The sequence below is a fragment of the Athalia rosae genome, chromosome 4 (genome assembly GCF_917208135.1).
Source record: "Athalia rosae chromosome 4, iyAthRosa1.1, whole genome shotgun sequence".
NCBI classification, from domain to species: Eukaryota; Metazoa; Arthropoda; class Insecta; order Hymenoptera; family Athaliidae; genus Athalia; species Athalia rosae.
The window spans coordinates 13,872,067-13,894,987 of record NC_064029.1 but is presented as its reverse complement, the minus strand read 5'-3'; the positions used below and the strand labels follow the sequence as shown (position 1 = coordinate 13,894,987).

Sequence of the window (22,921 nt, the reverse complement as noted above, 5' to 3'; positions counted from 1 at the left end):
ACTTACGTGGGTCACTAAGTCAATAAAATGAACTCCGTGCCTGTTCAGGGCTAGGATATGGTCCCCACCTTTCTCCTTGCCTTCCGTCACTCGTTTCACGGCGAAGAAACTGGACCCGAATAACGGCCATTTGGATAATATTTCTGCAACGGAACATGAAGAAATTCGCCATGATTTGGTGGAGATTTGAATTTTATCCCAGTGCCGGGTATGATAATTTTTCTTTCGAAAGTTCAACGTTCGAAGTAAAAAAAAAAAAGAAATTCCTCTCACCGAGTACTTGCGCCTTACAACCGGCCGCGGTATTGTGTTGTACGTTACTCCAGGCTTGCTGTACCATATTTCCCCACTGCTGAGGTCGAGGTTCTCTGAGACTAAGCGCGGGTTTCGGTAGCAAATATTTTATTTCCTTAGTCGTTGGCTCATGCGTCATGTCCGCAGCTTTGTGCAAAAGTGCCGCGTTTTGGGCCATGTCGTACTAAAAATTCGGAATAACATATGATGAGCATTCAACGAAGCTGTAATGGATTTGAGAAAATCAATTACTGAAAAGTTTCACTCACTATAATCTCCTGCGGTAGATGATCTCCTGGTATGACTAACAACAACCCCTCCAGATAATCAGGGGCGATTTGATTAAACACAACTTCTATGTACAACGCAGCGTCTAATCTCAATGGGTAGTACCAAACGGATCTGAAAGCGAATAGAACGTTAGAAGAAAAAAAAAAAAGAAAAAACGACGCAGCTCCTCCGGAATTACTCGTACCTGCAGAATATCAGATAGAAAACTTGATGATTTTTGTGCAACTCCGTCGTAACGTCCAATATGTATTCGTCCCTGGCCAATGGCATGGTGAATGCGTCACCATCGACGATACAATAAAGTGAAAACTCGTCCATTTCATGGGGATTTCTAACGGAAATTACACTGCACATTTCCTCAATTACATCCTGCGAAAAAAACAAAATGATAATTTTATCGATTGACCAATCCATCAGATTATTTTAATTAATCGAGAATCATGTATTTCTAATCCCACACCTGCACGACTGTGGTACACTTTGTGTTGATGACCCTCTCCGTTCCTCCAGGTAGTCTGTAAATCTGTCGTTTGGCGTTTCTTCCGGCGCTAATCGCCATTATCTCTTCGACACTCGGAACATTTTTTCTGCCCCCGTATTTCACGGTTTTTCTCAAATTTTGTAGACAAACGGTCGCAGTGCCGTGGAAAGCTCTTCGCTTGTCGTACGCCGCTGTCTCCAAGTATTTTATTAGATAAGGTCTCAAACCCTCGCTACAAGTGAAATAGGCGGCGACTATACTGAACAATCTCCAGCCCCGTTGACAACTGTCAGGATTCGGGCTCTTGTTGTTCGTAGTTTGCTTCATGAGCTGGCAGTAAACTTCGTCCCTCAAAAGCTCCAGTTTGTGACAATGCTGGAAGAGAATGAAGCGACGAACGAATAAATGAATAATTAAACTGCTGGAAAAAAGAGAAAAGGACACGAAAAAAAACAAAAAAAACAAAAAGAAGGAAACTCTTATTCACCATTAAAATCGTGTAGACGCATTTCACTTCGCTCATATCCGGTGGGAGCGGTTGGTCTCCCATATATCGCATTAGACACAGGAAACACTCGACGGCCAAGGTGCTGAGTTCAGGATCAAGTCGCAGTAAACTTTGCTCAATCGGTACCGGGGAGTATTTTACCAGATCGACTTGTTCTTTCCAAGTCCATTCCGCTCCGTCCTGTTGCCCTTTACCTTTTTTGTTCTTTTTCTTGTTTTTCAGTGACTCGATCACCTTTAACGAACCGCTTATCGATCCGTCCGCGGTCTTGAGCATCTCGAATCTGGAGAGAAAGAATTTTTTTTCTTCAACTATTCGCTCTTCACTACGCGTGGGTACAACTCGAACGTCGATTGTATAGGAATACAGTGAGAAATTAGCCATCTCATTAGGATAAATGAAAATCAAGTTAATTGATTCCACAATCTGATCGAGCTTATAATGCCCGGTTTACACCGGATATAACTTTCAACACTCGTCGGAGCTGCTGGCACCACGTAACGTTCGGTTAATCAAGAATAATTTTTAGATTTTTCGAAACCGGCTGAATTTCTTTTATTCATTTGTAGCAGAAGAAATTCGCGGTGTGGTAAAATTATTCGCACCATGTAACTCGTATTTCTGTTTTAGGATGAAGTGTCGCGCAGATTTGTGTAATTGTATATGCAATGAAATAGAGTAAACGAAACACGGTATAAAAGAGAAATTGCTTACAGAACACTTTTCAAACTCATTTTTTTTTTTTCGCTATCCTTTTTTTTTTTTTGTTTGTGTCAATTAATTAACAGGAATTTTTCAAAATACCGTACAAGCGAATGTCGAAATAGGAACACCGCGCAGAGTTCCTTGCTGTACGAAACCAAGGAAAGAAATGAAAAGCTGATGTAAAATAAATTCCGCGTTTTACACGGTAAGACGCTGTTGTATCTTATTTTGCTAGTTTCATGCTTTCTCAACACGCATAGGTATACACGGGACACGATTGTATACGTACACACCCCATATACTCCTTCGCTCTTGCGTAAGGAAATAGTAATTATAAACAGACAACTAGTCTAATTCTCTATTAATTGCATGTACGCCGTACACTCGTCTACGACTACACCGTACGTGATACCCACATCGACGAACTGTCTTTCTGCTTAATTACTACTCTTGAAATTTTACCCTAGATTTCTCGTGCCTTCTATCCTTTATGCAACGATCTATAAAATATTTTTACGGTGAAAACGTTGGCGGTTCGCAAAAACAACAAAAAAAAAAAAATCATTTTTAAAAGGTCGACGACCCGGGCGAGTCTTCCTAGATTTCGATTTAATCATCGGATTCGTATTAATGATATTTATGATATACTCACTTTTCCGTACTCTGCCGGAAGTTGAGCATCGCGTATTGCAGTAAAGAATGTTTTCCATCGTTGACCACGGGTGATCCGCTTTCGTATATGCTTTCTTCCTGAAGTCTTCCGGGTTCTTCGTGTTGTTGGCGCCACTCCTGACTGTGGCTGTTGTTCTTAGGCTGATTGTTCTGATGATTGTTCTGATGGTTCACCTGGTTAACGTGATTAACGTGATTCGTTGAGACCATGTGGTTCGACACGTGATTCGTGACAACTGGCGCGTGATTATGGTTGTGGTTATTGAGCTGGTTGATTCCTTGACTGGTCAGTTGAGCAGCGGTTTGATGAGTATTCCCGTGACTAGCTTGCGCTTGGATCGACTTCGTTATTTGCGACACGTGGTTTTCGTGATGGGCAGTTTTGTGCGTCGGTTTCTTCTCGATCTGCAATCAAAGAGAGAATCGAATTTATTGCCTCTCGTATCTCCGACCCTGGTTTGCAAATTTTTCGCTATTCATTATGCTGAAATTATAAGGTGTACCAGTTCGCGAGGAACATGTGTACAATCGCTAAATTTGCGTTACAACAAATGCCGAAAGTAAGGTGTGTAAATCACCTTGTCAGTGCGGCTAATTTCTATAGGAATCTCATGGAGCTGTGACGAATGGATTTCAAACAAAGCACAGGTTCTATTTAAAACCGTGTGAGCTATACCCGATCGGACTGAAAACAAATTTTTCTTTATTTTTCACGTTGAAAAATGCAAAAAAATGTACAAGAGAAAAAAAAAACAAAAAAAAACTCACGCGGAGAGATCTTGTCTCTTTAATGCCTCATTCGTTAAAACTCAGACGGAATATTACCCGAAGAGTCGTGTTAAGTAGGCACTTAAACTGGCGCCCCTTAGGGTAAAGCGACGGAATAAAACAAAAATGATAAAATAAAAATATCCGTCGGTTTCTTTTTCTTCTATAAAACGATCCATACTCCCCCGTAAAAGTGGGAGAAACAAGTTCTCCGGCATTTAAAAGTCCAGCTTTTCCAGCTTCAAAATCTAATTTCACAAACCGGTAGGCTGACTCTTATCGGAAAGCTCGTGTGAGGCCGAGCGAGACACGGAAATGTGCTTGTAGCGCGTGATAAGAGAAAAACAAAATGAATGAAAGGAGGAATATCGTAATATGGCAATTATACGGTCGGACTGCAGAATCGGGTAATATTCATTTTGCACATCGCGGTCAGATACCCGTACCTACACGTTTGTGCGCGCGTAAGTATTTCATATATTTTTCTCAATCACTTTAATAGGCGTCCTCGATGAAACGGGAGAAGAAATTATCGATTTCCTGCGCGTAAATCAGGGCTACACACATACGTATGCTGGGATCCTTAATGATCGTTACGCACTTATACATACGACAACCGCGAATGTAGGCGCATTACAAGCTCGCGAGCTGCGAAGATGCGCCAATGACGACCCTGACCCACATTTCGCACGAGTATATATATATACACCTATACCTGTAATGTATGCATCGTAAGGTGTACAGTTACCCCACGGGAAAAATAACGAGAGACAAAAAAAACAAAACGTATACAGCCGATAACCGGCTTTTCAATTTTTTTAAACCAGTTTTTCTACCTTGAGGAATTTCACTGGACATGTATCCGCTAGCGGGGACACGGTGTCGATTTTCTCCGCCTGCATTCCGACGTAGGAAATATTAAAAAAAAAAAAAACAAAAAACAAAAAAAAGATAAAAATCGAACGCTCTGCGGAAAAAACAATCTAAATATGCATGTGAAAATTTTTATCCCTCAGTCTCTGAGAAATTCCAATCCCACCGGTGATATGCGGTGGCATATAAAATGTGGGGGTCGCAAGATTCGAGTTTCCAAGGCTAAAATTCAACACTTCTGTCGACAACCGCGTCAGCCTAAAGCTTGGAGCAAAACTGTTGCAAGGCATGATCTGTGACCTTTGATCCGAGATCTATAACTACCGGATACCTCATGCCCCATGTTTATCTGGTTACGTGATCGTATCCGCTAGTAGTTCGCTTCGATATAACAGCCTATTCAATACCGAATCGTCGATGACGTGGTGTACAAAGATATACGCGACATGATCGAATCGTAATTTCGATCCGACGAAAGAAGCTTCTCGTCGGTCGAGAAAATTCTTGGGCTCCTTCGTCGCTCATTGATTTTTCTATTTCGGGTGAAAAGTTGCTCGAAAGGCGCGATAAGGTATTCAGGTATACATAATATACGACTAATGGGTAATTATCTTGACCTGGTAACTCTTGACCTTCTCGTCCAGTTTCCTCAGTGTTTCCTGTATCGTTGACAGGGTCTTATCGTTGTTGACTTTGTCATCGGGCGACGATTGGATGAGCTCGTTCTGAGTCCTGAGTTCCTCGAATCTCTTGAGGATCTCCCTGACGCTGAGTTTACTGCCGTCCGCATTTTCTTCGGCTATCGTTTCCATTTTCGACAATTTTCGATCGCCGTTAGACTTCGCTGCTAGTTGTTCGTTGTTGTAAAAATCTTTTATCAACCCCTCCAATCGTAGCTCGTCGATAGTCGGTTGCTGCTGTTGTTTTTGGGGCGGACTCGTGGATCTGTATTCTAATTTTTGATAATCGATCCTGGAAGTTTTTCGAGAAATATCTTTTTCCGTTTCGCTGTTATTGTTGTTGTTATTCATGATGACGTTGTTGATGTTCTGACCGTTCCGAGTTACTTGACGGAGACACCCCTCCTCCTGTCGAAGCTGTTCGATACTCGGTTGTTTTTTAATTACTTTGGAACCCGCGACTTGCGACAGAGGATTCAAGAACGACTTCTGATCCAATCTGGTCACGTCGATCCTGGGAATATTTTCGTAATCGAAACGTTGCTGCAACGCGTCCTTTTGCGCGTTTTTATTCACCTTCGAGGTATCGTTTTTCTGGATATTTTTCAAGGGAGGAATAATTCCCGGCCCCGACGTGGCGATCACGTTCGACATCTTCGTCGGCCTTTGAACGTTCGTGTTGAAATCGACGAAGCCCGTTTCCGCGGCGGGTGGCGACGATTTTCCCTCGGATTTTTTTCGACCCTCTTGACGATCCTTGGCAAAGAATCTGATGAATCTGTTCTGCGAGGAGGTTTCCGTGCCCATACCGTCGTACTTAGGTCTCGGCACTCTTTCGAAGGCTGTGCTTTTTTCGAGAAAAGCACCGGAGTCGTCGGTGTGGCCATATTCGTCGCTGCTCGATTCCGATTCGGACGATTTTACGAGCAAACTGTCCGGGGAATTAGTTTTTCTGTCTTCGTCCGAAACACTTTTGAAGTCCCTGTCGAATCTGGTCGCGTAACTTCGGAAATTTCCCTTCTGCTGATGAACTTTCGAGTCGTAATTTTCGTAGTGTTTTCTATAGTCGTCTTCCACTTTACCGAATTTTTCCTCGATAGCTTTTCTTTCATTTTTTTTATCCTTGCGCGCTTCTTCTTCTCTGCGAACGTCGTTCACTTCGAACCTCCTTATGAGTCCCGATCTATTTATGAAGCCCCTCTGACCGTAATCGAAAGATTTCGGATCGATCCTCCGAAATTCACTCTCCGACGATTCGGAGTAGTCGGTGAATTCCCGCAATATTTCCGGACGGTGTTTCTGACGGCGTCTGAGGGTCGTCGGTAATTCGGCCCAGTTTCGCGACAGCTTGCGTGAAAATACCCCTTCGCTGTCCGTAACTTCGTGTTCCATCATGTCTGTACCGATCGCTGTTCTATAATTCTTCGATTTTTTTTTATGTCTCCGATCTGAACGATCCCCACGAAATAAAACCTTGAGCAAAATTTACTTCACTTTGAACACTTTGTTCTCAAGACTCACTGTCATCATTTTTTATCACTCCGGTGTTCATCCTAAGCGTTAACTCATCATCGTCATCGCATCATCACTTTGTTATTCTATCACAGCGAAGGACTCCGCGATATCTACGTGTACAATTGCTGTAACAACATGCTCATTATTTATTATCGCATTAATTTTTTTCTTTCTCTTTTCTTCAATATTCTATCGAAGAGAGAGCAAAGTATTTCCGCGTTGTTTATTAATAGAAATTACGTACGGACGGTGATGTAAATGCCAAGATGTATAATTTCTGTATATATAGGAACAAAAAAAATTTTGTTGTTATTCGCAACTGTTGATCGCAATGCGGAACTCGCTTTTGCTCGATCCGATAAATAAAATTGAAGTAAATTTTTGGCAGAATTATATTATTCGTATAGGTTTATACAGCGATTCGTTGTACGCGAGTTATTCCGGCCAGATTTAATAACGATCGTTGGAATTAATTTTACGTAGTCAGTTTTTGAATATTATCGTCATAACGAGGGCCGAGAGTCTCGAACGCTATGGGAACCGAAAGACTAAGATTCTCGGCACAATGGCGCCTTGTTATACTTAAAACTCGTACGGTAGCAAGCTCGAGACCAGAGTTAAGATTACGAAGAGCGGTACGGGTGATGTTATTTCACTTCTTATTTTTACACACGTTCATTATTCTTTAATCTTCTTGTTTCAAAGGCTTTGAAAGGCCTTATTATTTGGGCGATATTGTTACCGCAGAGGATCCCACCCGCGGTACGAGCGAAAAAACGCGCCTATGATACCTATACACGTGTACTAAAAGCGAATTCGTATCCTGATACCGGCAGAAAAGATTCGTTTTTGTTTTAAGAAAGTTTACGCCTTTCTCATTCATAGGAGAATGAGAAGAAGCTACTGTAACGTAGTCATTGTAATTAGGCACCCGTATTATTGTTCCTGGTGAGCAGAAATATCCCACAACGCGACCGGGAGACGTTGCAGACCGGGGATGCGCGTTTGCACAAACCGCACGCCGCTGCTTAATGCGAGGATCGAAATTCTCACGCTGTGTAGTGAGACCACTTTCATAGATTTTAGATTACGTACGGAGCTTATTACCGGCATACGCGTATACGCCATGAAAAAAAACAAAAGAAAAAAGAAGAAGAAGAAATTAACAATTTTATTTCAGCTGAAGCGCGTTGACCACCGTTTTCAATCAGTTCCGCAAAAATATCTAAGAGTTCTAATTTTCGTTTGACATAACACTACGCGGTTCGCGACTTGGAAGGTATCTCTAGCGAAAAACATGGTCGTACCTAAATATTCGCATATAAAGAATCTATTTTGAATGCTTGAAACGCTTCAAGGACCCGAGTAAATTATACACGACTCGCGAACGATTCGGACAAACAACTTGAATTCCGCAGCAGCGTCGATCTCCGGCTCTTTGAGTAGGAAAAATATCGAACGCCTCGATTATATTCTCTCGCGCGAGAATCGGTGCGTGTTCGAATATTCCACAACCGTTGCAACTGCATAGATCTGAAAAATTACGAGCACGCGATTCGCGAAATTTATTTCGAAGTTGAACGAGATGCTGTAGATTTTTTGATCGTCGGCGCCCGAGGCTGTTCGAAATCGTTTGAGGAAGAGGCCGGAATATGTATATATATTTGGCAAGCTTGATATAATAAGCGGAGCAAAACCATGTTCTTGTAGCGTGATCCTCACGCATTATTTGTGTACATGTATATATATTGTACAAACGAAAAGTGACCGGTTACGGCTAGCTGCTCAGAAAAATGTCATAACAACGGACCAAGTCTGCTGATACAATATACATAGCGGACCATTTATGTATCTGTATGCTAAGATTAACATCGACCTGTGAGGTAAGAAATCAGTTTCTCCGTCGCTACGTATATATAGATATACACTATACACCTTCTGTCGAAATCATTTTACCAACGCCCTCCCCGAGAGGGTCCATTTTCATTTTTCTGACTCATTATCGTCCTCCCACGCGTTGCAGATGTCTATTGCATATGTTTGGTCCTCCCGCAAAAAAAACGCGTTACGAAGATGAGAATAAGTGTACGAGAAATCGATTCAATTGACACGTGCGTTTTTCAAATAAAAAAAAAAGAGATTGAAATGATTTCAAATTAGTAAGTCAAATTTCATTTTACTCTTTCAAATTTAATACAAGTCCAAGTTATCGAATGTTTGAATTATTCATCTCAATTTCAATTTCGGTAATCGATTGATTTTTAAAAGCGAACATTTATCGGCGTTCAGATCAAGGATCGCGACGTTCACTGAACTTTAATCACGATTTTAGGATAATTTTACCGATTCATTAAAATTTTACACCTCGATCTCTCGTTAAAAGTTACGCAAATCACGAGAGAAACTAAAAAATACGACTATTAAAAATTATCAACCTCATGTGCCGTTCAAATCGCTCATGATAAGAAGCACAATTTTTTTTTCTCACTCCCACACTCGATAAAAATTCACTCCACTATTCACATATGGCTCAATTGCATTAACACCATTTAATTTCCACACACTAATGAGACAAAACTGCATTCACATATAAGATCGATGCACTGCGCGTTGTTCGATTTTTTTTTCTTTCAATTTTCTGTAATCGTAGAATTTTTGGTTCTGACCGACGAGAAATGAAATTGGTAAATGGGGAGAAAAACAAAATGGGAAAAAAACGGTTGAAAATACACGGGAAGAACCGTAGTCGCCGGGCCAACGGTTCACCTGGTGCTGAGGAACACCTGACAGTTAGACCACTCGACGAGTGTGGTGTTCACGCAGAAAGCCTTCACGAGACTGTTATCTGGGTCAGACCTCAGCACTCAGAACCTGGGACTCCTGAAGCCCCTCCATAATCCATTCTGCCCCTTACCACCCGGTAGGTTAATATCAACCGCAGCTTATTTTTTTTTTGATGGTACTAGAAAATTTTCATCCCCCCCCCCCCCCCCCCCCCCCGACAAAAAAACAGTAAATATGGATAATCGGCCGATCCGAATTCCTCAGTTCACCGGCCGTGATGATCATTGAACTTTTTTTTTTACCGTCATCGTACGTCATGCATTCTTATGGTAATATTAATTTAGCTTTAGGTCAGGATATCGAGTCATTTGTACAATGAACATTATTTTTTTTTCTCGTTCGGTTGAGGAACAAAAGCGTTGATGAAATTCGAAGTGAATATTCATTTCGAAAATTTTTAAATCTTTCTACGATAATTAAAAGGAAAGAAATTGTATACTTGAACGCAGTTCTTACCAATTTATGAATCAAGTTGACTCGGTCAACGAATTGGATTTATTTCGCAATAAAATCGTATCGATTTCCCGTATCGGTTCATACTCGTTACCGATGTATTAATATTACGGTCTAACACGAACCACATAACCTTCGATTAAACTGTGCGATCGGATTAGTGCGAAAAGTAGGTAATACAAATATCATTGCCTGTAACGTCTAATACGGTGGTTTGCGATAGAGTAATTGCTGCCATTTATAGAGAGATAAATATTTCACAGCTGGTCAGATTGTGCTCGATGAAGAATGCATCAGGTGTTCGAATTATAATGATTTTTCATAGTGTCGATGAGAGACCGATCGAAGTAGGATATTTACCGTTTTATTTATTAATTTTTTTTTTTTTTTCACGCGAATATCGCGTACACGTAAGACATCGTTTGAGAAATTTTTAGTCCCCGGTATACTCGAGAAGCGAAAGAACGGAGTCGAGATAAAATTTTTTCAACACTGGACGTCAATCATGATTTTAAATTACCGGCGCGGAGAAACGATATATTACAATATTCTCGATCATTAACACGCGCGCTTTTCGATCTGCATACCTATACGTATACACGTACGAAGATATATCGAGACGTTAATTTATCCGGTCCATCTACGTAATTTTTAATGACCACAATTTTGCGTCCATATTTTACAGTCGGTAATTAATTGCAATAATTTTGATCCCGATCCATCTGCGAATCGCTTCGTGACTGCGTGGTCGATTTATATTTTTTATATTCTAAAAAAAGTACATTTTACCATTGGTTTTCTAGTATCGGTTACAATTCACGTTGCATTCCGCGATTCCGCGCCACGTTATACATATGGATATGGAATAAAATTATTTGATCGAGAAAATCCGATATGATTTCTGCACGCCAACCGGCTGTATATACGTTCAAGAATTTCATCCTCTCTTACTTGATACTCGTACGTCCTTATACTTCGGACGTACCAACGAGTAGGTACGTGATTCGACAAATTTTTTTTCTTTTTTTCGTCGTCGATTTTCATACTTTTATACTTCGTTTCCAATTGATTATTCATTTCTTATTTATATTCGCGTATCGCAGGCGCAAAAAGGGACAGGTATGCATCGGTCGATCGAAAAAACGTATGTCGTACATCCAAGCGAAACGTACGTTCGTTGGCGACCCCGCAAATGAATTATACCTATAAAATCTTGTAGATGTATATAAATGTACACAGCCATTGCGAAGCTTTCTTTAATTAATAATAATACGTGGGGCGAGTGGCATGTGTAACACACGTAGTTCTACACACTCCGGCTTTCGATTCTTCAGAAACGCGTCTGAAATGATAATTAACATCGCGGTATTACAAACTCGTTTACCCGCTGGAGGCGCTCTCGGGGTTTCTGTGTACCGACAAAAATCGGGGATGGGAAGAACTTGATCTCGATCAAACTACACAGAGCACACTGTACGTTTCTACATTATACATATAATACGCGTTACAAACTCCTCGAGCTATGCCCGAATCATCATCATCGTCGTCGTCGTATTCGTCGACTTTTTTACTCTCATTTCATTACTTCGATTGGGCGGTCCCAAAACTGATCGCATACGCGTCGTTGGGGATCTTCGTCTCGCTAGAGAAAATAAAAGTAAATGAAACCAATGGCCTGAAGCCACGCAGCTATGTACGCGACTATGGGAAAACTGACCGTCCACGCATCACCTACACGTACAGAACCGTACGTGGAATCATTTGTATTAGATAACCCCGTAGGGTAGAGTTAGGTTGGGCGTCAGGTAGATTTTTCTGAGCACCCAACTATATCCCCTGTAAGCAGGATGGAGGCGATGACCGACAAAGAAAAAATCTTTCCTCTACGTTTTTTTTTTGTTTTTCTTTCACTGTCTTATAATACTTTTTTTTTTGTCTTTTCCCGTGCGTTACAGCTGTCTAGTTTTCTCTTTTTGATATATTTTTTTTTTCCAAACGCTTCACGACCTATCTCACAACGAGGAGCAAGAATTTTAGGGCCGCGAGTAAAGGATTATTCTAAGAAAGCTGAACACCTTCGATAATTTGTGACGCTGTGTGTACAGTACGGCCGTACAAGAATCGGATGTTTCTACTTTGGAGAACGTTTGTTTTTCTCCATTTTTTCCGACCAACTTGCCCGAGCATTGAAATTCTAGTCAGGATAGGGTGGACGGGGAGTCGGTAAAGATAGATGAAAGGGGATAGTCGTATATACATATGAAGAAGGTACAGGGGAATCGGACTCTACGATCGGCTGCGCCGAGACTTTGACAAGCGCCGTAGACTGTGTCGCAAATAAAATATCGGCAGATCGTTCGATTTTTTCCTCAGGCAAGTTGAACAAAAAAAAGAAATAAGTAAAAAAAAAATCTCTCCGCAAAAATGAACGAATCGGCGGCTTCGTAGAACGGGACGAAAGAAGGAATCAAAGTCTATGACCGTTATCGGAACTAGAGTAACCAGCTGCGCGTGCACATAATATTATCCAACGGTACGCTCATATGCGCGCGGTCCCCGTTTTATTCACGCCGATGGTATATAATTTCAGTAGGATTTTACGAGCCGATGGTATTCCCAGTGGAAAATGTAGAGTATAACCGGTAGCTCGGTTCGTACCTTGTGAATTAAATTTTTAGGATCACGCATTTCTTCAAAATTCTGCAATGAAAAATATACACGGTGCACGATGGAACGTGTAAATGCAGGGTACGCGGTAGCAGCTGTTTACATGTCGGTTACATATTATGTTGCACCTACCTGTACGTACGTACCTAACACCTGACCACAACTCGCGTAGCGCAATTTATTATCCGCGCGCTATGGATTCAGGAAATAATTACGAACATCGCAAGTGCAGTTAGTAGTTAGGCATACGGTGCCGTTGTACAGTACAGTAGTTATAGGTGAAACGAATAGATTTCCGTACGTTTCGCCCGTAATAATTATCTCGATTCTTTTTTCACCAAGATTCTCCATTCTTCCTAATTCCACGATATAATTATTATGCGATTTATAAACCGCGACGTACGATACGTGTGCACCTCACCTTTCCCATTCTTAGACTTACTTTTTTATTTTTTACGCGAACCGCAGAGGCGATTATTCATAGAAATTGTGCGAAGGAACCGATTCGCGCAGGGCGAAGGGTGAAGGGCACGCGATGAAGAATTTAAATCACGCGAAGCTGTCCCGCGGGTGCAACCTGGGTACGACGATCACTTCCGGTATATTTTATATGACATTGTTAACAGCTCGGATTCTTATTCTTCTATAATATGAGCGGGCGATGTATTTTCCCGATCTAGATTTCTATTTCATTGTTGCAGCGGCTGTTTCTCGTTTGCATTTCTTGTTATTAAATATACCGCGAGCAACGCGGCACACATCTGCAGCGTTGGTAATGAAAAGTAGAAAAAGAAGTGTTTTGCGCATGCGAATTGAATATAATTATCCTAATATTATAAATTTTTTCGAATTACCGATTCTAGTTCAATGTCCGAGTCTCGAGTACCATCGTACGTGCATGTATTCTGGGTTACGTCTACACGGTGTAAATTTATAAACCGTATACTCTGACCATTGTAACAATTCCGCTGATTTTTCTGTACATTTTTTTTTTTATTTTTTTTCTTCTCTCGGACAATCTCTAATTAGCGTTTGCACCTACTCGTTTAGCTGGATTATAATTGAATTTTTTCGGCCCATATAACTTTTGCCATCGTTAGCCTACTTCACATCCAGGACGTGTACCTACGTAAAAGTTGAGACTAGAATTTTTCTACCGACCTTGTGCGCGATCGGATTTTCTATTAACGATCAAAAATGACATCCTTCCAACCGAATCCAACCAATAGACGCGATTACGTAAAATTAAGCAAATAACATTCCGCCTTGAATTTCTTTCACACCTCTATACCAATACCGTCTTACATGGCTGAATAGTTTTTGTTACTTTTATCAGCTGACTACTCACGCACGGCCTTGTTTTTCCGTGATTTCTAATTTACTGACCCAGTCATAAGGGATAAATTATATATTACATTACACGTACCGCACAATATATCTCAACCTAATTGAAAAGGAAATAATAAAAGAAAGGCTGAAAGTACTGGGCGAGTACCTACACACGATATTCTCACTGCATCGCACGCATTTCAGTAACACTTGTGTATATACATACATATATGTACCACGTACATACATACCTATGTGCCCACCCATAATTCCTAGGCCAAGTAAAACGGAATGCAGTTGATTGCCGTGCTGCAGAGTTGCATTTTGCTTACGTCATAGAGATGTTATTATTTTTTGTGGTTTCGTGCACCACGTTCGCTGGATAGCGGAGTGTCTAACGACCCGAGTTCACCGACGATTTCGTCGTTTTTTCTTTTTTTTCCTCTTTGTTTTTTTTTTTTCATTCTCTTTCTTACTTCTTATTCCGAAGGGTATATAGGAAATGTTAGCCAGACGGCGTACATTATCCGGTACAAACAAAAGTCACAGGAAAAGACCCTTCTCCACGGTTCGTCGGTTCCAAAAGTAAAACCAAAAGTCACGCAGACGACGACAAACACGATTCATTCCCTTCGGAAGACGACCTGTACGTCACAGCAGGTGCATTATTTCCACCCTCTTTCCGTTATATAGGACTCATACTACTCAGCGCCAGCAGCGAAAACCCGAACGATCCTCACGAGTCACACGACGTGGTTGAAAAAATTCAAAAATTTTATTTCGACGTGCGAAATCGTCACGCTGGAGGAATTACGTTACGTCGTTTGTACGGTTATATTCACGAAACTACGTGGATAAAAAAAAAATCGGGAGCGTCGCGAGCCAAGGAATTACGAGATGGAGAAAAAAATCCATTCTTTCTCTCATTTTTTGAACCTACATAACAGTCCAGATACATTTTCTGGGCGCTCGTACGAGCGCTTATACGATGCTTGAAATAACACGAGTATATAGAAAAAAAAAAAAGAATACATGGACATGCAGGTATTATGTACTCGTGTACATTATCCGAGGTATGTGTGTATACGATTTACACGCCTACGGGTAATTCGCGGGATAAACAACGCGTACGGTTGCGGTAGCGACTGTGTAAGAACGTGTAGAGCGGAAGTCGTTTGAATTGCTAATGGAAGAGCAATTATCTAGAACGCGAATAGCACACGGACCGAAATAGGTACGACGCAGCGGCGACTCGACCACATCTGGCCCGAATTTTTACCGATCTTTTCATTCGCGTGCATCCATAACATCCGCTCCGAGATTCTCGCGTTTTTTTTCGACGACGCGCGAGGCGAAGAATCGGTGTCGCGAATTCGTCCATTGCTGAGGAATATATGTTTCTTGGACTCAAATTGCGGCACTTCATTTAACTTCCGTACCGATAGTTGGCTTCCTTAATCGATTAACGCGGCGCAGGTACCTGCTTCTGCTACACTATCCATGCGAGTTACGCGGGATATCGTACGTTGCAGTTGACAACTACAAGACGACAAGTTTCACCGGTCAGATTCCCGTTCACCGCGTATACATATGCTGTACGGAGTGGCACGCCTTTTGAAGATCGCTTCGTTAAATAAATCTTGCACATTGCAACTTAAGATCACGATCGAGCGGTTTCACTGACGTATACGACGAAGGGGACAGGTTTTTTTTTTTATTCCCATTTTTCAGTAGCAGTATAAACGTATGCTATATCTATGCGGGGATCCGTATCGGATTGAACCCATTCGCATTCCAATATCCAAATTTGATCGGAATTAATTACTTTAATTATAGGATTTTAACTAGCGATGTATGTATACGAAGGCGTGAAAGTGAACCCGCTAAAGGTGTATCGCCGTTACGATCCTTATTTTCCCTTCTTGGGAGAGATAAAAATATAATCGCTCGCGGAATATTCGACGAAAAAAAAACTTTCTCACTTTTTATAATCGAGTACAAAGCTGTGCAAGCGAACGACGTATCGAACCAGTTTAGAAAAGTGAGATTTTACAGCCTGATATAGGTTCGATAAAAAAATTGATCTCTCGATTCGCGTGTATATAGGTATATGTGAAAAATAAAAAAATGTCGCACGGGTTTTATGTGTCTTTCGAATTATTATATCGCTTTCGGATGAGAATAATCTACGCGAATCTTCGATTTTTTGCGTTCAAAGAATTTCAAATAATATCTATTCGGGTCACGGGGCCGAATAGATATATCTTTCGAAAATAAATTATAAATATATTGAATAGATTTTATTGCTTCGATATTTTGACGCTCGTCCCGTCGGTCATTCGCGAATAATATTTCAAGTTTCCCTGAAATTTTTCAAGTTCGATCACCCGCTCTTCGCCTAGATATTAGCGGTCGAAAAAGTAATGAATAAAAAAAATAGGACAGAATGATGACGTAAATTGGGGCCCGAGCAGTCTCTAAACTCAATTTATCTACGTGTGAGATGCGACGAACCGCGTCTCTGGTACGCGGTTCAAATTCCCTCGTAATTGCTTCGATATAATAACTAGACGATTGCAATTAGATGATAAAACCAATAAGAACTAATTAAAAATCATACTTTATATCGGGTCGTGTGATATCTGGGCCTCAACAACGAGATATAATAAGCAACTGACCGGACGAAGAATTCTCTTGGTATTGGTCAGCACATATGACCACTCACTGGAAATGCAATACATTTATAATAACCTTCCGCAAAAAATTATTCACACAACATATTTTATATACACATACATATAATCGTCGTTTTATTACGATAGGTGATTATTCGAAACAAATCATCGAATACCTTATCGACAAAGTTATTTTTCAGATGCAAGTTTGGTCGAACATCACGCAGCGGATTTTTTTTTCTGATTTTCGAATGCCCATTCGATTTATATCAGCATCGCGAAATTAACGGGACGAGCCGAAGAGACGATCACTTCTTCGGTCCCGACCCGTTCTTCGTTTATTCATTTATTTTATTCGTTCATTTTTTCGGGTTTTTTTGACGTTCTTAATCTACGATTCGTGAGCAGGGAATTAATTCAACGGAATTTACGCCGATTTGCGGGTCAACCGGTTCGATGTATGAAATGGGAATAAATTTCGCTAAGCAAGATCTCGGTATAATAGATTAGCTACTACTGCAGTAGCCGTGGATTATAGCGAGAAAGCAGTATAATTTTCTCGATACACCTTTCTAATCTTTTGGCACATAAAAGTATACGGGGAAAAAAGACAACCGGAAATAACACACGCGTATTTTAATTTTTCACAATCCGTGTTCGAAGTAATTAATGTAATCAGCGAATCATTAATCGAAAACGTTTGAATTTATTATCTATACTAATATTATAAAGCTGAAGAGTTTGTTTGTTTGTTTGTTTGAACGCGCTAATCTCCGGAACTACTAGGTCGAATTAAAAAATTCTTTTTGTGTTGGATAGTCCATTCATCGAGGAAGGCTTTAGGCTATATATCATCACAGTGCGACCAATAGGGACGAAGAATAAGAGGAAAATGTGGAAAAAACGGGAAAAATTATTCAACTTTGGAGACTTCCGCTGCGTGCGCTGCGTAAACGGTTCAAGTTATCCAAAAAATATGTATGAAAGAATAAAATGCCGTGGAAATGATATGGAAGAAAAAAATTGGAGGTCTAGACTGCCTGATGCAGAACCCTTGGCAGCCCAGCTAAACTTTGAGAGATATGAAAATGTATTATAAACTGAGCCACGGGAACGCGTGGCCGGATCAGCTAGTCTATCTCTGAAATTAACCGAGTTATCCCAATTTTTTCGCATTTTTTGGCTCAAATTTGAGGACATCTCGGAGGGAAAAAATCGTAGCTCAATTTGGACAACGGATTCGTGTTCCTGAGGTCAAAATACATGAGAAAAGTGCCATTTGATCAATTCTTATTCTCTCAGATTCAAATTACTGGGTACGAACTACATTAAAATAGACGATAAAATGAATTTTTTATACTTGATCCCGAACAGCTGAAAATTGGCGATCACTCGGTCAATTTCAGAGATAGATCAATTTTCCTTCCAGAATCGGATTCCTGAGGTCAAAATACATGAGAGAAGTGTCATACGATCAATTCGCAAAAAAAAAAAAAATTTGGCCCAAAAATCCCCAAAGGGATTTGAACCTGCGACTTTTATCGATTTTTGGGTCGAAAATCAAGATTTTATTTTCTTGGGTTTTCCATGCTATTCTCATGTATTTCGATCTCAGAAATTCGAATCTGAAAGCCAAATTAATCTATCTCTAAAATTGACCGAGTTATCTCAATTTTTCCGCATTTTCTGGCTCAAATTTGAGGATATCTCGGAGGGAAAAAATCGTAGCTCAATTTGGACAACGGATTCGTGTTCCTGAGGTCGAAATACATGAGAAAAGTGCCACTTGATCAATTCTCATTTTCTCAGATTCAAATTACTGGGTACGAACTACATTAAAATAGACGATAAAATGAATTTTTTATACTTGATCCCGAACAGCTGAAAATTGGCGATCACTCGGTCAATTTCAGAGATAGATCAATTTTCCTTCCAGAATCGGATTCCTGAGGTCAAAATACATGAGAGAAGTGTCATACGATCAATTCGCAAAAAAAAAAAAAATTTGGCCCAAAAATCCCCAAAGGGATTTGAACCCGCGACTTTTATCGATTTTTGGGTCGAAAATCAGGATTTTATTTTCTTGGGTTTTCCATGCTATTCTCATGTATTTCGATCTCAGAAATTCGAATCTGAAAGCCAAATTAATCTATCTCTAAAATTGATCGAGTTATCTCAATTTTTTCGCATTTTTTGGCTCAAATTTGAGGATATCTCGGAGGGAAAAAATCGTAGCTCAATTTGGACAACGGATTCGTGTTCCTGAGGTCGAAATACATGAAAAAAAGTGCCATTTGATCAATTCTCATTCTCTCAGATTCAAATTACTGGGTACGAACTGCATTAAAATAGACGATAAAATGAATTTTTTATACTTGATCCCGAACAGCTGAAAATTGGCGATCACTCGGTCAATTTCAGAGATAGATCAATTTTCCTTCCAGAATCGGATTCCTGAGGTCAAAATACATGAAAGAAGTGTCATACGATCAATTCGCAAAAAAAAAAAAAATTTGGCCCAAAAATCCCCAAAGGGATTTGAACCCGCGACTTTTATCGATTTTTGGGTCGAAAATCAGGATTTTATTTTCTTGGGTTTTCCATGCTATTCTCATGTATTTCGATCTCAGAAATTCGAATCTGAAAGCCAAATTAATCTATCTCTAAAATTGACTGAGTTATCCCAATTTTTTCGCATTTTTTGGCTCAAATTTGAGGATATCTCGAAGGGAAAAAATCGTAGCTCAATTTAGACAACGGATTCGTGTTCCTGAGGTCAAAATACATGAGAAAAGTGCCATTTGATTAATTCTTCTTCTCTCAGATTCAAATTACTGGGTACGAACTACATTAAAATAGACGATAAAATGAATTTTTTATACTTGATCCCGAAAAGCTGAAAATTGGCGATCACTCGGTCAATTTCAGAGATAGATCAATTTTCCTTCCAGAATCGGATTCCTGAGGTCAAAATACATGAGAGAAGTGTCATACGATCAATTCGCAAAAAAAAAAAAAATTTGGTCCAAAAATCCCCAAAGGGATTTGAACCCGCGACTTTTATCGATTTTTGGGTCGAAAATCAAGATTTTATTTTCTTGGGTTTTCCATGCTATTCTCATGTATTTCGATCTCAGAAATTCGAATCTGAAAGCCAAATTAATCTATCTCTAAAATTGACTGAGTTATCCCAATTTTTTCGAATTTTTTGGCTCAAATTTGAGGATATCTCGAAGGGAAAAAATCGTAGCTCAATTTAGACAACGGATTCGTGTTCCTGAGGTCAAAATACATGAGAAAAGTGCCATTTGATCAATTCTTATTCTCTCAGATTCAAATTACTGGGTACGAACTACATTAAAATAGACGATAAAATGAATTTTTTATACTTGATCCCGAAAAGCTGAAAATTGGCGATCACTCGGTCAATTTCAGAGATAGATCAATTTTCCTTCCAGAATCGGATTCCTGAGGTCAAAATACATGAGAGAAGTGTCATACGATCAATTCGCGAAAAAAAAAAAAAATTTGGCCCATAAATCCCCAGAGGGATTTGAACCTGCGACTTTTATCGATTTTTGGGTCGAAAATCAAGATTTTATTTTCTTGGGTTTTCCATGCTATTCTCATGTATTTCGATCTCAGAAATTCGAATCTGAAAGCCAAATTAATCTATCTCTAAAATTAATCGAGTTATCTCAATTTTTTCGCATTTTTTGGCTCAAATTTGAGGATATCTCGGAGGGAAAAAATCGTAGCTCAATTTGGACAACGGATTCGTGTTCCTGAGGTCGAAATACATGAGAAAAGTGCCATTTGATCAATTCTGGTTCTCTCAGATTCAAATTACTGGGTACGAACTACATTAAAATAGACGATAAAATGAATTTTTTATACTTGATCCCGAACAGCTGAAAATTGGCGATCACTCGGTCAATTTCAGAGATAGATCAATTTTCCTTCCAGAATCGGATTCCTGAGGTCAAAATACATGAGAGAAGTGTCATACGATCAATTCGCGAAAAAAAAAAAAATTTGGCCCATAAATCCCCAGAGGGATTTGAACCTGCGACTTTTATCGATTTTTGGGTCGAAAATCAAGATTTTATTTTCTTGGGTTTTCCATGCTATTCTCATGTATTTCGATCTCAGAAATTCGAATCTGAAAGCCAAATCAATCTATCTCTAAAATTAATCGAGTTATCTCAATTTTTTCGCATTTTTTGGCTCAAATTTGAGGATATCTCGGAGGGAAAAGATCGTAGCTCAATTTGGACAACGGATTCGTGTTCCTGAGGTCGAAATACATGAGAAAAGTGCCATTTGATCAATTCTGATTCTCTCAGATTCAAATTACTGGGTACGAACTACATTAAAATAGACGATAAAATGAATTTTTTATACTTGATCCCGAACAGCTGAAAATTGGCGATCACTCGGTCAATTTCAGAGATAGATCAATTTTCCTTCCAGAATCGGATTCCTGAGGTCAAAATACATGAGAGAAGTGTCATACGATCAATTCGCGAAAAAAAAAAAAAATTTGGCCCATAAATCCCCAGAGGGATTTGAACCTGCGACTTTCATCGATTTTTGGGTCGAAAATCAAGATTTTATTTTCTTAGGTTTTCCATGCTATTCTCATGTATTTCGATCTCAGAAATTCGAATCTGAAAGCCAAATTAATCTATCTCTAAAATTAATCGAGTTATCTCAATTTTTTCGCATTTTTTGGCTCAAATTTGAGGATATCTCGGAGGGAAAAAATCGTAGCTCAATTTGGACAACGGATCCGTGTTCCTGAGGTCAAAATACATGAGAAAAGTGCCATTTGATCAATTCTGATTCTCTCAGATTCAAATTACTGGGTACGAACTACATTAAAATAGACGATAAAATGAATTTTTTATACTTGATCCCGAACAGCTGAAAATTGGCGATCACTCGGTCAATTTCAGAGATAGATCAATTTTCCTTCCAGAATCGGATTCCTGAGGTCAAAATACATGAGAGAAGTGTCATACGATCAATTCGCGAAAAAAAAAAAAAATTTGGCCCATAAATCCCCAGAGGGATTTGAACCTGCGACTTTCATCGATTTTTGGGTCGAAAATCAAGATTTTATTTTCTTGGGTTTTCCATGCTATTCTCATGTATTTCGATCTCAGAAATTCGAATCTGAAAGCCAAATTAATCTATCTCTAAAATTGACTGAGTTATGCCAATTTTTTCGCATTTTTTGGCTCAAATTTGAGGATATCTCGAAGGGAAAAGATCGTAGCTCAATTTGGACAACGGATTCGTGTTCCTGAGGTCGAAATACATGAGAAAAGTGCCATTTGATCAATTCTGATTCTCTCAGATTCAAATTACTGGGTACGAACTACATTAAAATAGACGATAAAATGAATTTTTTATACTTGATCCCGAACAGCTGAAAATTGGCGATCACTCGGTCAATTTCAGAGATAGATCAATTTTCCTTCCAGAATCGGATTCCTGAGGTCAAAATACATGAGAGAAGTGTCATACGATCAATTCGCGAAAAAAAAAAAAAATTTGGCCCATAAATCCCCAGAGGGATTTGAACCTGCGACTTTCATCGATTTTTGGGTCGAAAATCAAGATTTTATTTTCTTAGGTTTTCCATGCTATTCTCATGTATTTCGATCTCAGAAATTCGAATCTGAAAGCCAAATTAATCTATCTCTAAAATTAATCGAGTTATCTCAATTTTTTCGCATTTTTTGGCTCAAATTTGAGGATATCTCGGAGGGAAAAAATCGTAGCTCAATTTGGACAACGGATCCGTGTTCCTGAGGTCAAAATACATGAGAAAAGTGCCATTTGATCAATTCTGATTCTCTCAGATTCAAATTACTGGGTACGAACTACATTAAAATAGACGATAAAATGAATTTTTTATACTTGATCCCGAACAGCTGAAAATTGGCGATCACTCGGTCAATTTCAGAGATAGATCAATTTTCCTTCCAGAATCGGATTCCTGAGGTCAAAATACATGAGAGAAGTGTCATACGATCAATTCGCGAAAAAAAAAAAAAATTTGGCCCATAAATCCCCAGAGGGATTTGAACCTGCGACTTTCATCGATTTTTGGGTCGAAAATCAAGATTTTATTTTCTTGGGTTTTCCATGCTATTCT

At 39.6% G+C, this 22,921-nt stretch overlaps 1 protein-coding gene across 3 annotated transcripts in view; it reads right to left on the bottom strand.

Moving 5' to 3' along the window:
* LOC105693576 (unconventional myosin-XV) overlaps positions 1–22,921 on the bottom strand; it is a 75,272-nt gene that overhangs the window by 1,874 nt on the left and 50,477 nt on the right. For all 3 annotated transcript variants that reach the window (XM_048653605.1, XM_048653603.1, XM_048653604.1), the window contains 7 exons: positions 2,932–3,356; positions 1,554–1,857; positions 1,046–1,441; positions 770–954; positions 564–696; positions 274–478; positions 7–143 (listed from right to left, as the gene is read on the bottom strand). In XM_048653605.1, coding sequence (XP_048509562.1) covers positions 7–143; positions 274–478; positions 564–696; positions 770–954; positions 1,046–1,441; positions 1,554–1,857; positions 2,932–3,356 — 1,785 coding nt within the window. The remainder of the gene's footprint in view (positions 1–6; positions 144–273; positions 479–563; positions 697–769; positions 955–1,045; positions 1,442–1,553; positions 1,858–2,931; positions 3,357–22,921) is intronic.